Below are 17,193 nucleotides of genomic sequence, written 5' to 3' on the forward strand. Positions count from 1 at the left end.
AGGATCATAAGTTCTGGTGCTAATATCCAGGTGGCCTAACAAGTCATGGAGGTTGAGTATCTAAAATGTCTTCTTCAACTTTGGCCATCGGGCTTTCACGCCCAACTTCTCTTCCACCATCAAGTAAAAATTTATCTCACACTTTTGTTTGTAGTCAAGCAATTTTTCTTGACTAAAACCAACATTTCCATTAGTTTCATGAGATATTGCATTTCTTCAGCACTGTATATGATAGCTAATAGGTGGAAAAATTTTTATTTATTATTATTGCTGTTTAAATTATAATATATCCATTTGCTGAGTTAAAGTACACTGAGGTATTGGGGGGAAAAAAAACATGCATTTTGTTCTCGATAGAACAAACTAATATTTTACACAATTTTCCAAGATTCATGTTAGATCTGTAAGTTTATTATTTATATTATTCATGTGCTGTAAATTGTAGTAAAGCATCAGTATTGAACAGAACCAAGAGGCAATAAATATTTTCCTTTCTCCTTGTGACTCCTGTTGTTGGATTTGATGGATGTTTGAATTGATTTTAAATGTGTTGTTTACAGGCTGTGTGTCAGTAACATGTATGAAAAACAGAATGATCTTTACATTCAAGATGAGTTAAGTTCATGTTTTTTATCAGTTATTTTTGGTTCATTTCCTGTTTTATTTTGTAACCATGTGTTCTTGTGAGCTCCTGTCACTTGTACTTCCTTTGTTAGTTTTCTCCCCTCGTTAACTGTCCTGCCCTGATTAGTCTCACCTGCGTTTTCATCCATACCTGTTCCCTATCAGCCAAATACTCACCTGCATCCAATCAGTTCACTCACCCCCTTATTTATATGTCCCTGCCTCCCTTTTCCCCTCATCTTGTCTTCACTTGTCATTTCCCAGTCTCCCTGAAGTTCTTATTGTTTCTTCTTTTTAGAGTAGGTTTTCATGTCTATGAGGGTTTTTTCCTCTTGTTTTTGTTTGTCCTGTTTGTGAATATAGTGCTGCAACCTGATCACCTGTACCCACCCACTGCCTCGATCTGGCTAAAATCAAACAGACCACTAGAAAAACAAAGTCTAATCTCAACCTGAAGAAAAACAGCAAACACTGCAATGGCAGAACTTCTGCATGAGCAGCTGACACTATGTAACCACAGAATCAGACCTGCCTGCTGCTGCTTTTATATATGTGAATATATGGATACACATAGATTTCAGCTATTAGCAATGCAACATATTGTTTAAAGACATATGGCCAAGTATTGAGGCATCCGTCCATTTTTGTTTTTCCTGACATGGCAGGATGGCAACTGGCTGTGAGTGGTCAGATCAGGTCCCTGCCTTTGAGGCAACCTTTTCATAGACAACAAGATCTTTGTAGATGGCAATAAATTTGGTTGTGCTGTGGTCTCCAACCACTGTTTTTCTTTATTCATTCATAACAATGAATAGTTAAAAGTGTATTAAAAAAAAAAAAGTCACAATATGCAAAACCGCAGCTAAAAGTGAAGGAGGAAAATACAAATATCATCTTTCTCTGTCCCACCACAGCACAATCACAGAGCACTTCATGAAACCGGTCAGATTTACACAACAAAGTACTTGGATGGGGGGATTATCAAGATTTGGGTTAAAATACAATGGTTGCCACTTTTTTCCAGGTTCCTTTTGTTGGTTTCCAGGTTGAAACATCCCCTCTGAGTCTTGAGCGCATACCTGCTGAAGACTCAAATATTCTTCCTGCTGAAGCACAGTAGTCTCAAATGTGTGCTGACTGTAAACAAACAAATGATTTTCTGAATACATTTTAAGTGCAACAAAGGTTGTGTCCAAATTTGGGGCTGCATCCTTCGAAGGCCACATTTGTAGTCTGATTACATCACAGTGAGACAGCAAAGGCTGTCCAAATTCGAAGGCTCTTCCAAATGCGGCCAACGAACGCAACCTTCTTTTTCCAGGGTTTGAAGGATGAGTCCGGTGTATCCTTCATGGCCTACCATATCCCATGATTCCTTGCGCAGCAACACTCAAATGCAGCAATGGCTGAATTTTGACCTAAATATAATTCCATACTTACTGACCTGTAACTGAACATGAGCTGTTATTCCAGGTGTTTCTAGTGTCTTCTGCTGGCTTTGAATAAAGGAACATCACCTTCCTTATGATGTAATTTAAGAAGTGGTTTGAGGGGGTCCATGTTCCCAGTACTTTACAGTGCTGGGGGAAAAGGAGTTGGTGTTTGTGGGGAAATGGTGTGACTATTGAAGCCATTGCTGAAGTACTTTAAACTTAAACTCAAACTCATTCTTTTTAATGGTTACAAGGTTAGCAAAAAGGCTTCGTCTAGAACTTTATGGCAACACAACCCTTATCTCTGTTGCTCTATAATCTCAGTAAACACATTCCTGATGAGCTTATGGGCTTAATCACTAGTGTCAAGTTTTAGTGAAGACATTAATTTACTTTTGTAAACTTTGCTCCCCATTAGAGAAGATCCTCCTGACATGCCATTAGAATTGGGTTTCCTCTGGCTGACATCTCACAGTCCTTCTGTCAGGTGTGTGGGTGTGGCAGTTCTGCTTTGTGCTCCAGAGGTGGGGTGTGTGAAAGGTAACGGAAGCTCGGCACCACAATCATTGGTTATGTTTGGATTATTGTGTTCATGGCAGCTCACCTGTTTTCTTCCCTCTCCACCACACCATCAGCTGACAAAGAGTGTGAGACTGGAAACTTACTTGCAGCAGGGCCGGAAAGAAGAGAGACGTGTGGAGATTCCTACCTCAGTGCAAACAATCCAGCTTAAAGACTGTTGTGTTTACAATAAAAACTTGTTTAACCCTAGCATTGTGGTCTGCCTGTGTACAGGATTACACAGAACTTAATATGCAGTATATAACAAATTTATTATTCCACGAGCCAGTGTAGGGTTTATGCCACAGCTGCCTTAAATTAACAGTATTGGTAAATACCAAAAATATTTTTTTGCTTCTGTAATGGTTGATGCACCTTTAATGGAAATATTGTTGATAGGATATTTTTGATCCTAAATTATAATTGTTATCCATGAATTTTCAAATTCACAGTTTTACCCCCCAAAAAAAGCAGAAAAAAATAGCAAAACACTTTTCTTTTTTTTTTAAGATACCATATTACAGTTATTGGTTGTATTACTTGCAACAGCAAGCTTTTCATGTCTTTTAACTTAATAAGGCCAAGGCCTAAAAACTTCTTGTTAGTGATCATGATTAACTGCTACCGGCAGTTCTTCTTTGCCAGCATAAAAAAGATTGACGGCATTTACTGGATTTAACAATTGGGAAGTCCAAAGAACTCAGCACTAAGAAGGAGAACTGCAGATTTACACAAGTCAGGAAGGTCTCTGGGACTCATTTCTGCAGATTCTAAGATCATCAGTTCAAACAGTTAACATTAGTAAATGTTATTTTGATGTGTCACCACACTGTCTCAGTCTGAAAGGCGGCCTAAACTGTTAGTATGTTAGACATAAAAAGTGGTTTTGGAATGGATAAAGCAGTCTAACATTAAATTACTGGAGTGGCCTTCCCAAAGCTCTGACATCTCTTTTAAAATGCTTAATGCTGGGTCTGTGCCACAGAAAACAGACAATTTAAATAAACAATTTTGCCAAGAAAAGTGATCAAATGTCCAGGCAGAATTATGCCAGAAGCTTGCTGATGGACTGATACTTATACACTGCCTTTCTACTAATTTTGAGCACTCAACATACACAGTCATACATTGCTTTTATCTGTACCTAAGCACATTCAGACACACTCACTCTGATGGATACAGTGGGGGGCAACTCGAGGTTCAGTATTTTGCACAAGGATACTGCAACACATGGACAGGAGGAGCCAGGAAGCAATCCACCAACCATTTGTTTAGTGGACAACTTGCTCTATCACCCAAGCCTGCATTTGATGTGATAACGTCTGATCCTGTAAAGTTGGGCATTTTAACACTGGTATCAAGTCAGTTTTGGAGCCAATCTCAAGTGCCCACTAGAACAACTGAAGTTTTTGGCAATTCCACGTTAAATTTTTCAGTTTTGGAGATTGTCACTTGCACACACAGTATTTGTTTTCCCTTTAAATTAAAATGGATCTTTACCTGTATTCAACAGTGAGACGAGTTTAGAGGTGAGAACAATCTTTATTCATACAGTGTCTAGAGAGCAGAATGATATTCACTACACCAGTTTCCAGTTCTCCAGCATCAGACCAGCTCGATACCAAAGGCATACAGAGGAAAGCTAAGCTTCCCTTTCAGTACCATCAACAAAACCTGGTGAAAACAAAACTCTGGCCTGGTATTTATATGTGATAGTTCATCCATCCATCCAATTCTGCTTATCCTGTTCAGGCCTTCCAGATGGTATTCTAACTGTGAGGTAGCAGTGCTAACCACTGCACCACCGTGCTGCCCTTGATGGCCCTTTATGTGATTAGTTATTAATTGAAATGCGTAATTTGTGGAAAACAAGATACAGTGCTGTGAAACAGTATTTGCCTCCTTCTCGATTTCTTTCTTTCTTTTGTGTGTCACACATATCCAGTCATCAAACAAATTTTAATATCAGACAAAGATAACCAAAATAAATACAAAATGCAGATTTTTTTAAATGAGGATTTTATTTATTAAGAGGGGAAAAAAAGCTATCCAAAGCCCATATGGCCCTGTGTGAAAAATCTATAATAGCAATGAAGGGACCGCTTAATGTGCTTTTAGTGTGCTTTTACTACATACAGCTCTCTGCGGTTCACAGTTCTTCATTTTTGTTCTGTCTTACAGTAACTGGGAAGACTTTCACTTCTCCATTTACAGAGGCTACAGTAAATTGGTGCATGCAAAATTATTTCCTTTCTTTGATGCAGAATAGCGTGTGGCAGCTGTTCACACGCCTCTACAGCCTGCAGGCATTGACCGACAGGTCATTGGCAGCATCATTTAGACTCTTGCATTTAGCTTGCAGGCTGGGATTGCTGGAGCACTCTGCAGGTGATGGCCAGCGCTCCACCCAGGTGTCCTTCCCCAACATGTAGATGAACCTGACAAATCAAACAAACAAAGAAAGAAAGAAGTCACATTTAGATTGCATTTCAAGATATCAGAGCCCTTTTGGGAGGGTGCTTGATATGATCTTTTGATTTGGACTCGTAGAGGGAGGAGAAAATATATGTGAACACATAACAGTCATACTGTATATTCCTTTAAGTTCATGAAAATCTATTAGAAAGCAGAGCAGTAGTCATTTATGTGGAATCATGTTACCAAGTAAGAGCACAGAAGTGTCTCACAGACAGCAGGTCCTGCCACAGCTCTGCCAGTTCTATCAAAACACACTTATGAGTATTTATTTTTCCTGTTCTCCTCACTTGTTGGTGTCAGTATCAATATTCCACTGGTCCTCTTTGGGTCCAATGATGAGGTATTGGAAGCCCTGCTTCAAGTCCACTCCATCTCTGCAGCTTCCATGAGACATGAAAACCCTCGTCTGACCGACCTCAACTCCAGCCTCCACACCTTGGTAGTAGAAAATAGATATAATAAACCATCAGTTGTCTGTGAGTTACAAGAATGAGCAAGCAACACCTAATAAATGGACTGGTTCTCTTACAACATGTCTCATTCACACAAGCACTTTTTCTACATCTAAGTTTCTGGCTAACATTCACGCTCATGAATGCATTGGGAGAATCCCGGGGTTCAGTATCTCGGCATGCAGACTGGAGCAGCCAGGGATTAAACCACCAACCCTCCAGTCAGTAGATGACCTGCTCTACTCCGAAGCCACAAGTGGTCCTGAAAAAGGTAACTGGACCTCGTAATTCCTCCAGCGCTTTCATTGAATAGTTCAACAGGTGAAATCCGGAGTCACTGCAGGGACTCACCCAGTTTGATAACTTGTGTGATCTCCATCTCGTATTTGTCGTAGTAACTCTGGACGACATTCAGCACCTTCACCTGGAAAACTAAAACAGCAGCAACCAAACTTGAGCAAATTACTGTAAAATAAGATGCATCCTGTAAATGAGAAACTGTTTCCATATTACACTGCAGTAAATATGATAATGATATGATAAAATGATAAAATAAAGTCCAAATATAAATGCATGGACACTGAGTGTTTGTACTGTAATAAATGCAGAGAAAAACATTCTTATATGTGGATTATTGACAGAATCATATTTCATTTTTAAATATTACACTTTCTGTCAATATTGCCACATTATCTTTTCATTTATTATTCAAACATAATATTATTCTTATTGTAAAAGCTGCTGATGCTCTATGGGGCTAATGTCATTGTTGCTGCTTGTAAGAGGAAGTTTAATGCTGCGGGTTTTTAAAATAAATATTCAAATTTAAATCTCTCTCTCTCTAGTGGCACTTTTGACCATTTACATCCAAATATTTAATAAATCATTTGAGTGGCAGTCACCCAGCGAACATGCAAAACTGTAAACCTCATGTGTGCAAGTGTGCGTGTTAAAGCTGCAGGAGCATAAAAGTGTATCGTACCGTGGTGCAAGCTCGTGCAGGCAAACGTCTCTCTGGCGTTGTTGGGGAAGTTTTCACTGTCCGCTTTGGAGACACAGCAGTCGCCTGGAGATTTTGAAGCCACAGAAGGTAAAAAAAAGTCGAAAATTATTTTTTTTAAAAATAAACGCATCCTTTAATGTGCTGTTGCAAACATGTGTTTACCCTGCGTGCAGCGGCAGGCGTTGTTTCTGCAGATCTGACTGAGCTGCTCCTTGTTCTCACGGGGAGTGTAAGTACGAGTGCATCGGTGGTCTGTGACAGAGAGGGGAGGAATCTAACATGTGCTATCAAAGTAGAATCAAAGTAGAATATGACTGAATGTGCAGGAAGGACGGTGATACAGAGCCATAACTATCCTGTACTGTTGAGTGTTTGTTTTTTTAAGTATTTCTTGTCACTCTACATCACAGGATCTCTGATTCTTATGTCTACAACTGTGTTTGCTGACCTGGGTTGTAATACTCATAAACAGTGACTGAGGATGGCTGCAGAAGGCCAACTTTGAAGGTCTGCTGAAGCCTGAAGATTATGATCTCTGGCTCTTTGTGAGAAACCTGAGAGGAGAAACGAAGCAGAGCAGAAGAAACTTGACAAAACATACATCTCGAAATTCCATCCATCCATCCATCCATTCGCTTCCGCACATCCTGTTAAGGGTCGCGGGGGGGCTGGAGCCTATCCCAGCTGTCATAGGGCGAGAGGCAGGGTACACCCTGAACAGGTCGCCAGCCTGTTGCAGGGCCAACACAGAGGGACAGACGACCTTTCACACTCACATTCATGCTCTCATTCACACCTATGGGCAATTTCGATTAGCCAATTAACCTAACCCCAGTAAGTGCATGTCTTTGGAATGTGGGAGGAAACCGGAGTACCCGGAGGAAACCCACGCAAGCACGGGGAGAACATGCAAACTCCACACAGAGAGAGGGAGAGACCTGGGCCAAGGTGGAATCGAACCCAGGCCTTCCAGATGGTATTCTATCTGTGAGGCAGCAGTGCTAACCACTATGCCACCGTGCTGCCCATCTCGAAATTGGTACATAAAACTGATTTAGACTGTTTTATTTTATTAAAGAAAAACTGTGTAAATCAAAGTCCTCCTCCCTTCAATCCACTAAATGAGACAGTGGTGTACAGCACAGTTACCTTGAACAGGTGGATGATCAGGGATCCTCTGTCACTCAGGTTATCTACTATCTGGAAGTTATTGATGTAACGATCCACTGAGTTGGACAACTAGAGACAAACATACATAATTAATTGGTTCACTCGGCCTAAACAGTCATCATTTTCATCAATCAGAAATTAATTATCAGAAAATCTTTAATAAACTTGCATTTAAGCATTTAAATGTTCCAACCTGATTTTACTGCATTTATTGCTACAACATTTTAAGCCCATCACAGTCTCAGATGCTGCGTTTTGGTTTGATACGGATAAATGAAAGGACAGAAACTTTGACTTGCAACAGCAAGCTTTTCATGAATACAAATATAAATGCAGTTTTATTGCACATATGTAAGCTTAAATCAATTTTTATCCATGCAAGCTTTGTTACAGATTTTTGAAGCACTGCACAAGAGGCTGATTACCATTTCCAGGTCTGAGTTTTCTGGGGTGAAGCCGGTGGGCAAACTGATGTCAAGAACCACCATCCTGACATCACTCGATCCTAAAGCCCTGCACACGAATAAAAGAGCAGCACTGAAAAAGGATACTAAATCTGAAAGGACATTTACAGTACTGTGTGTGTGTGTGTGTGTGTGTGTGTGTGTGTGTGTGTGTGTGTGTGTGTGTGTGTGTGTGTAGTGTTATTATTTTTGATTGACTGAGTACTTCAATCGTGCACTTTCTGGGGTTAGGTTAATTGGCTAATCTAAATTGCCCATAGGTGTGACTGAGTGCGTGAATGTGAGTGTGAAAGGTTGTCTGTCACTCCGTGTTGGCCCTGCAACAGGCTGGCGACCTGTTCAGGGTGTACCCTGCCTCTCGCCCTATGACAGCTGGGATAGGCTCCAGCCCCCCCGCGACCCTTAACAGGATGTGCGGAAGCGAATGGATGGATGGATGGATGGATGGATGAGTACTTCAATCGGTCATTTCTAAGATATCTTAAATACCTAAAGATCTTGAATGAGCTCTGTAACGGAGCTACACAGAAGTTTTTTTTTTTGGCTTACTACATTTTGTATAAAGTAAAAGATATGAAAATGCATATCTCTCTCTCTCCCTTCAGCCCCAACCAGTCACAGCAGATGACTGCCCCTCCCTGAGCCTGGTTCTGCTGGAGGTTTCTTCCTGTTAAAAGGGAGTTTTTCCTTCCCACTGTCACCAAGTGTTTGCTCATAGGAGGCCGTTTTGACTGTTGGGTTTTTCTGCATTATTACAGGGTTTTTACCTTACCATATACTGTAAAATGCTGTGATGTGGCTGTTTGTTGTGATTTGGTGCTATATAAATAAAATTACACTGAATTGCATATACATATTGTTGTACCATACACGTAACAGCAACCTACCTCACTTTGATGGTGATCTGGTAGGACTTTTCTGCATCTGCTGGAGGCTTTTCTGTTACGAGATGGAAGAAAAGTGTTACTCAACATTCTTTAATGTACTGCAGATGGAAATCTTGTCCAGTTATGAAATACTAACTACTGTGTTAATAAATATGTAATCAACGATAGAAAACTTGTTGAAGATACTTGGTGTGATATGTATTCACAGGTTTTGTTTTACATAAAGCAATTACTCTTTTTTTATACTGTTTCTTTTTTGTACTTTTTTGTACTGGCACTAACAATGGCTTCACCTTAAACAACGATGAAATCATACATGTATGAGACATTGCTATAAATGGAGTTACCACTGGACTCCTCGATAGCGACACTGAGCTCAAAGTGCTGACAGGGCATTTTCTCATCCACCTCATGCAGCTGGTTATAATGGGTCACAACCTTCAAGAAGAGATCAGTCAAAAAAAAGGTTTTCCTGTCAAATGTAAGTACTGCCCTGCAGATCATTCACGTCCACAAGTGTGTTCATACCTCCAGTATTCCCTGTCCATTTCCTTGAGCACTAACTTCCAAATCAAGATCATCAGGCAACTACACAACAAAAGCAGCAGAGAAGGAGAAATCACTGCTACAGAACATCTGAAAAATGCATGATGATGATGTTTTTTCACTCAGCAGTGTTCTGAAATTCCAAAGCATCACAGTTTGAAGTTACAAAACTCAGGAGCCCTGCTTCTTTTTATCTTTGCAGACCGGCTTTCTCACCCTGGACGAACGAGCAGCGTAGGCTGTCCTGGGGTTAAAATGGTAGCGGATTTCCATGCGTCCTGCCATCCTGACGTCCACATTCAGAATGAGGTCATCGGGAGAGGGTTTCTTGATTAGGTACTCTGACAGTGCCTGAAGTACCACCAAGGTGGGCTGGAAGAAGAGAGAGAAGGAAAACCTCACTGATGACAGCCTCTTGTTAATTAAATAAGATGTGAACAGCCGGCGTCTGACTGCATAGTATCAGCAAGTGAAATAAACATAAATGTCTTTGAGTTGACAAACTTCCCCTGCAGGTACCTGAGTAGAGCCGAAGCCTCCTCCTCTTCTCCGCTGGCTGTTCAGCCACTTGAAGGGTGCTGCAGCTTCCTCCATACGTCCCATCTTAACCAGAGCCAGCAGGGCGTAGCCAGTCGCCTCCAACGTGAACAAGCGGTTTAGCCTGTCAGGCCAGTGGCTGCCACCTGAAGGAGGGACAGAATTAGAGAATTATTCTCAGTGGCTTTAATACAGCTTTAAAATTCTCAAGACTTCCTTTGACACTGTGTAAACCTCATCGGTCAGAATGTTTTGATACAGGAGGTGAACTGAAGAGTGCTCTTCATCTTTTAATTTCCCTTTTCTAAATGTTTTAACTGACCCTGTACCAGAGTCTGAAATAGCAGATAAAATATTCAGGGTTTTTTTTTTATTAATTTTGAGGTAATATCATGCATCCCAGCAGTTATATTTGCATTCAATATGCAAAAACTTAGTTTTCCTCTATCAGTAATATAATGTAGTAAGCTATAGCAAAAACACTAAATGTAAAGAAACATATAAAAATAAAACCCAGAGTCTTGAAAAAAGCAAATATTTACAATATTTAGTCATTTAAAAAATAAAATAATCATACAGAGGAATATTCTTTAGTTCAAGTCAATGCCAATAACCACCCTCTGCACCACTAACTGGACAGCTAGTGAACAACTTTCTCTACCACACTGCTGCTACACACATGCTGTCACTCTTTATAACAAATCTGTCTGACAGAGCATCATCTGCCAGATAATAATTATTATTATGACTGTCATTTTATCAAGAATTTCCCAAATATGGAATAAATAAAACGTTTTGCATCATATGAGGTCAGATTTGTCAGTGCATTAAGCATAAGGAGATCTTGGTAGGTATGTTAGTGAGACTGGGGTGTCTAACATGTTTTTTGTTTTTTCCTGCTCTCGGTGCAGATGAACGCATTTTCCTCTTCTCCCCAGCCTCCCCTATCTACCCCTGCTTTTTGCTGCTTTGCTGCTTAAAACATCTCTTCACACATCCCCAAACTGGAAATTAAATTATGGATTTGGTCAGCTGGTCTCTCAACACTATTGATGGCCAAATTCTCATCACGAGGAGATTGGGAGAAGGGGAACCCTCTTTCCTCTGATCCGACTACACACCCGGCTACATACCCAGCTGGCTATGTTATGGATTCCCGTGGGGATGGAAGATAACGTTCGTGGCTGCACTGTGTGGACGTGGCATTTATATTGATACCAGGATTTTCCTGGTTTCCGAGCAGCTGTTCAGGCCCTAGTAAGGCTGCCTATGAGGGATTCAGAAACAGTACAAACTCAATCAGACTCAGTAGAGCTGAATCGAAGTGGATTACATCTGGAGGAGTGTTGGAGTCTCTGTTCTGTGTGGCGGAGAAGATCCAAAAATTTGGATGATTGGATTTCTGAGAGGTAACCAGAAAACTGTAAGGTGAGTCAGTAAATAGTCCTGAACCCAAACAATTGCAGTATTTGGAATTTGGCTCCCAGACGGCCTTGGATGGCTGTCTGTCTAAATCACCTCCTGGAGATGTAAACAGATGCTCTTCACCCCCATGACCTGTATGAACTGGTATCCTGGCAACCAAGGCTGACTGTACCATCTTATCATGAACATTATCATGAACTGCTGGTCTGGAAGCTGTGTGGCCATCACAGTATCCTGCTCGTCTCCACTGGCAGCCCCTCCCCCCTACCCACCCTAGTGCTCTCCAGGCTTTAAATGTGCTGCTGCTTTGTTGAGGTGTTTTTTTGGAACCTCGTAAGGTGTTCATAATGAACACAGTACGAGATGATTTTTTTGAACCTACCTATCCCAGTGTATCTCTTTCTGTTTTCCTGCTAAAGGTAGCGCCGGCAAAACAGCTGCATGACCTCAGACACCTGTCCCCCCTGTTTGTTTCTGTTGTTTCTATTTCTCTTGGATGGATGTTCTGGAACGCAAATTTCGTTATATGTTTACATATAATGACAATAAAGTCTTCTTGAATCTTGAATCTTGAATCTTGAAAGTCTAAAATCTGCCCTTATATCATAATTAAAAATAGGGTAAAAGTAGCATTATTAAAAACTCAATATAAAACCTATTTTACAAACAAAGCTCTAATCATTCTGATGGAGGATACCTCGGGCTGCAGCTGCAAGTAACGGCTGGTGAAGACTGTTAGACATCCCCCCAAGTGCCAGAGCATAAGCGCTGATGGCCACAGTGTATGGTCTCCTCCCTTCTGTAGTCAGTGCACGTGTCAGGTACTGTGCTGTCACAGCCATGGCGCTCTAAACACATGATGGATTTAGTCTCATTACAATTACAACAACTGTTAAACAGACAATACTGTGCGTGATTTACCTTTATGTCCAAACCAGAATTGACGCATGTGATCCCTGCCTGGCTGGCCTCAGCAAGTGCGATGTGGACGAAGGCGGTCAGCGTTATCTCTGGGTCATCACCACGGAGACCACCCTGGTGGAGAAGGGTTTTATCAAAATGGTCAAAGCTTTTTCACACAAAGCACCAAAAGAGCTGTTATTTATTATTTGACATCTCGTCTAATATGCCTTGTAATTTTGTGTTTCCAAAAATGCCTCTAAAATGGAATTCAAGACATCTTCCCAGGTGGAGGAGTTTAAGTACCATGAGACAGTTCAGTGTTAGTGCTCTAGCTCTACAGGCTTTAGAGACTATGCACATGAAGACATAAGTTTATACTAATTAGTTTCAATAATTGAGAGGGGAAACAGGACAATGATAAGGGAATGAAAGCTTATTCTCTTTGATTGAAACTACTTAAATTACCAGCATCACGGTATGAGTATGTGGATGGGTGGATATGTGTGTGTGGATGCCTTTCAGGGTCTCACCGTCATGGTAGTGGTGTAAACTGGGTTGTTCTCTACATATTCTCCTGTGTTTTCTTTGAGTTTGTTCGTCAACAGGTAGACCAGAGGGTCACACACTTGATGCTTGTCGATGCCAATGATGGAGTGAGCCATGGAGAACACCTTCACCACGTACGCTGTGATCCTGACAGTCAGTGAAATTCAGATTATCCTAATTTGGTCACTCAGAGGCTGTGTGATGCTGTCTATCCAGCACAATAAATGCTGCTCTGACTGCGTTTCCACAGTCAGCTTTTTCAGACTCTAAAACAGTAAAATTGTGGTGTATTTAAACATCTTGTTTGTGGAATAATCACTCCTACAAAGACTAATAAAAATAATAATTCAGTATCATTATTAAAACTGAAATACTTGAAAGCTGTAAGGTTGCAGGATTAGAGAGTACCAGGTACTTGCTCCTTCGCTCTTGTAGGGTGGGTAAGAGCCGTCACTCCTTCTGTATGCCAGCTGGTTCTCATAGCCTGAAAACATACAAAACACAAAAGAATTTAAAGATGGGATCCAAATCAGGGAGAAATTTACATTCCTGCTGGTTAAAAATCACAAAAAATATTATTTTTTTGATTCATGATCAATAAACTGATAACTGGCCTCTGGGCTGCATGTCATCCATCAAATGTCCTGATTATCTTCCACATATAAGACAAAGCATCAACCAATCAATCCACCCATTCATATACACATTCAGAAATACAAACGCTATTCATCCACCTGTGCATGGTCATTCTATTTAAATATTAATCTGTTCATCCATGTACTCCTCAATCCAATCATTTTATTAATCCTCATAGATCAGAACATCAGTATAACCATATTGTTTCACTGACCAGTCGTTCCTTCCATCCATCTTACATACTTGTAATGTACATACGGCATATTTCCTTTAATTGTATCTGTTCACTAATATTGACACTGTACATTTGCAATGTTTTCAGCTCTGAAGATCCGACTTCCCCAAACAGCTCATGCAAACTATTATACTTAATGTGCAAAAGACTAATTGACCCACTCATCAAAACAAAGTTTTTCTGTCATTAAACAGCTCACTGCCCTCAAAAAAAATCCTTTGACATTAACTGTAAAGCCAGGTTGACTGTTTAGATATTTTGTCTGAATTCCTACTGTACTACATGAGGGGAAAAATATTTTCCTTCAGTGGTCACAAAATAAAATACTATAACACAAACAGAAAAAAACACAATACTGCACAGAACCAAACATGGAGATGATCAGAATGAAAAACACTAAAAAGACATGGGTCTGGTATGTGCAGTAGTATATGGCACCATCAGAATAGCACTGGAAATCACTGGACAGCCTCACAGATTCACATCAGCATCACACCCAGTGCACTCCCCTCCAGTGTAAAGAACAATGAGCCAGCATGTATGACACATCCATCCACTTTACCCTTTACTGTCATTATGTCAAAAGCACAGTGTTCATATATTGTTTAATATTTATTATAGTAACAGCTCTGGGATATGTGCTGTTCCTCAGTCTGTGTGTTTTAGCTTTTATTGCCCTGTACTGCCTCCCTGAGGGTAACAGCTGGAACAGCTGATGTGCTGGGTGGGACGTGTTCTTGAGGATGCTGCAGGCTTTACTGTGGCAGCAGGACCTGTACAGCTCATCTAAGGAGAGGAGAGCACAGCTGAAGACCCTCTGGAGCGCTGTCCTTTCCTGAGAAAGCTGTCAAACCTCACAGGGATGCAGTATGCTTTCATCTATAGAAGGACACCAGCAGGAAGTGGAGTCGCTCCTGTGCCTTCTTGATCAGTGCCGTGGTGCTGGTTTTCCATGTTAGCTGGAACCTCTCTACACAGTCCCTATTGATGTATATGGGCTTAGGGTCAGAACTGCTTCTCCTGAAGTCCACTGTTATTTCTTTAGTTTTTGTAGTGTTGAGGGCTAGGTTGTTGCACCATGATGACAGTTTTTCCACCTCGTCCCTGTGTGCAGACTCATCTCCCCCAGGATGAGCCTTATCACTGTTGTGTTTTCTGCAAACTTCATGCTGGAGTTGCTTGGGTGAATGGGGGTGCAGTCATTTGTGTATGAGGTGTACAGTAGGGGACTCAGCACACATCTCTGTGAGGAGCTGATGTTGAGCGGTCGCTGAAAAATACATTAATCCAGAGGCAGGTGCAGTGCAGAAGGGTGATTCATTTTGTTACCAGTCTGTTAGGGATGATGTTAAATGCTGAATTAAAGTCCATGAAAAGAAGCCTGGTATAACTGTCCTTCTGTTCCAATGGGTCAGGGTTGTGTGGAAGACTGTGGCATCCTCTGTCCATCTGTTTTACCTGCATGCAAACTGGTGGGGGTCAAATGTGGGTGGAAGTCCTTGAATGATGTGACTTCTGACCAGTTTCTGAAAATACTTCATAATAATCAAAGTGAGAGCCACTGACTGGAAGCCAGTTAGACTGCTGATGGTGGTCTTTTTAGGGACAGGGATGATGGCTGAGGATTTCAGGCATGGTAGGGCAGTGGCCTGTGCTAAAGACAGGTTGAATATTTTAGGAAAGACCCCTGTGAGCTGGTCTGAACAGTCCTTCAGCAGCTAGCCCGTGGTGCCATCAGCTCCTGCTGCTTTTCTGGGGTTTACTGTCCTTAACATACTTGTATCATACTCCCCACTGTGAACATGTGGCTGATGTTGGCCGGTTGATGTGATGTGACTGCTTCTGATCTTTTTGTTTGCATTCTAGCCTTTTTGTGTCATGGTCCTGGGCTGTGCCCAGTGTTTTTGTGTTTGTTGTTTAATGTTTGTCAAGTTCTTGTGTCTTAGTCTGGGTCTTTGTTTCCACTTCCTGTCTTATTTTGATAGTGTCTTGTTTCTTGTGGCCTGTGTTTAGTTTTGCTTCCCCTTGTCTCCTCAGTGTCATTGTGTTCAGCTGTGCTCCTCACATGTTTCCACTCTCCTCGTTACCTAGTGTGTATATATTGTCTGCATCCTGGTCAGTTCTTTGATGTGTTGTTAATTTTGTCTTGGTGAAGTGTTTTGTTTCCATGCCTTGTCTTGTTTTTGGAGTTTGCACTTGGTCTGGATTTTTGTTATTTGTTTTGTTCTTTAATAAATACCTTTAAAGTTGCACCTGTTTTGGAGTCCTGCATTTGGGTCCATCACCAGCTGTCTCACCACCCACATGACATTTTGTGTTTAATCCTAAAGTATTTACAAACTGTTTTTAAGGATTTCATATTTTTTTTTTAGAAAACTTGGAGAGTTAAGGAACTGCAAATCTACCTTTACTTCTGTTTTGTTCTTTGTTTTGTTTTTTGCTTTTGACTCACCTCTCTTGATGTACTTGAGAGCATCAGCCCTGCGCTCCACCCCTACACTCTCCCAGTTGTTAGTTCGGTCCAGGTAGAGGGTGGCAATGAGTGGTAGAGTAATGCTGGCCAGATTCTGCTCCACACAGCCGCCAGGCATCATGATCAGAGATGCCAGAGAGTCGTCCTTGATGGAGTTTTCGATGCTGTCTGCTAACACGTTGCCTAGCAGGGAAAAGGAGAAGAGACGTCAGGAATAAGCCCCTTTCTGGGTTTCATTTTGAATCTTTCTCACCACTCTGACAGTTACTGACCTCTGATGTTGATGTATGTCTCAGGCTTAGAGTTCGGCACAACTGACTCCAGTTCAATCTTTCCGACACGGACTGTCTGCGTTCCTGTTTTGTTTGTAAACAACAGGACATCAAATTGAAACTTTAGCAGTCTCTAATCATGCTTACATATAAAATATGTGGCACATTAACATTGATATTATTATCAATATTACAGTACCAGTTGATTGAGCACAAAACCTGACACCTAGCAGTTTAAGTCAGTCACCAAACCAAGTTGGACTACAAAGTTTGAGCGCAGATAAAGATCATCACGTTTGTGAAGCTTCAGGATTGAGAGAACTGGTTAATAAAAGCTTGTAAATTTTAAAAATATGTATATATTTATTTTGTTTTCTTTGTTCTTTTAAAATGTTCTTGTAGAGAAGTTTGCAGTGCAGTAAAAACAAGTGCAAAGTTTTGTTATTTGCACTGTTGAAACCCACGTTAATATAAAGTGCTCAAAAATATTAAAGGAACTGTTCTAATCAGAGTTCAGCATCAAGTCACTTAAATGTCTGGGATGTTGA

General features: G+C 40.9%; 1 protein-coding gene across 1 annotated transcript in view; it reads right to left on the reverse strand.

The window, feature by feature from the left end:
* Window positions 1–4,635: 4,635 nt before the first annotated feature.
* The window catches only part of LOC115780865 (complement C3-like), a 43,407-nt gene continuing 30,849 nt past the window's right edge, over window positions 4,636–17,193 (reverse strand). The window contains exons 26-44 of the mRNA XM_030730288.1: window positions 16,646–16,729; window positions 16,353–16,556; window positions 13,438–13,513; window positions 13,014–13,176; window positions 12,502–12,615; window positions 12,278–12,428; window positions 10,138–10,301; window positions 9,835–9,990; window positions 9,601–9,660; window positions 9,420–9,510; window positions 9,073–9,124; window positions 8,147–8,234; window positions 7,701–7,790; window positions 7,000–7,105; window positions 6,714–6,803; window positions 6,531–6,614; window positions 5,900–5,980; window positions 5,384–5,531; window positions 4,636–5,056 (exon numbers count right to left, since the gene is read on the reverse strand). Of these exons, the coding sequence (XP_030586148.1) occupies window positions 4,912–5,056; window positions 5,384–5,531; window positions 5,900–5,980; window positions 6,531–6,614; window positions 6,714–6,803; window positions 7,000–7,105; window positions 7,701–7,790; window positions 8,147–8,234; window positions 9,073–9,124; window positions 9,420–9,510; window positions 9,601–9,660; window positions 9,835–9,990; window positions 10,138–10,301; window positions 12,278–12,428; window positions 12,502–12,615; window positions 13,014–13,176; window positions 13,438–13,513; window positions 16,353–16,556; window positions 16,646–16,729 (2,147 nt within the window). The 3' untranslated portion in view covers window positions 4,636–4,911. The remainder of the gene's footprint in view (window positions 5,057–5,383; window positions 5,532–5,899; window positions 5,981–6,530; window positions 6,615–6,713; window positions 6,804–6,999; window positions 7,106–7,700; window positions 7,791–8,146; window positions 8,235–9,072; window positions 9,125–9,419; window positions 9,511–9,600; window positions 9,661–9,834; window positions 9,991–10,137; window positions 10,302–12,277; window positions 12,429–12,501; window positions 12,616–13,013; window positions 13,177–13,437; window positions 13,514–16,352; window positions 16,557–16,645; window positions 16,730–17,193) is intronic.

Source organism: Archocentrus centrarchus, chromosome 1 (assembly GCF_007364275.1).
Source record: "Archocentrus centrarchus isolate MPI-CPG fArcCen1 chromosome 1, fArcCen1, whole genome shotgun sequence".
NCBI classification, from domain to species: domain Eukaryota; kingdom Metazoa; phylum Chordata; class Actinopteri; order Cichliformes; family Cichlidae; genus Archocentrus; species Archocentrus centrarchus.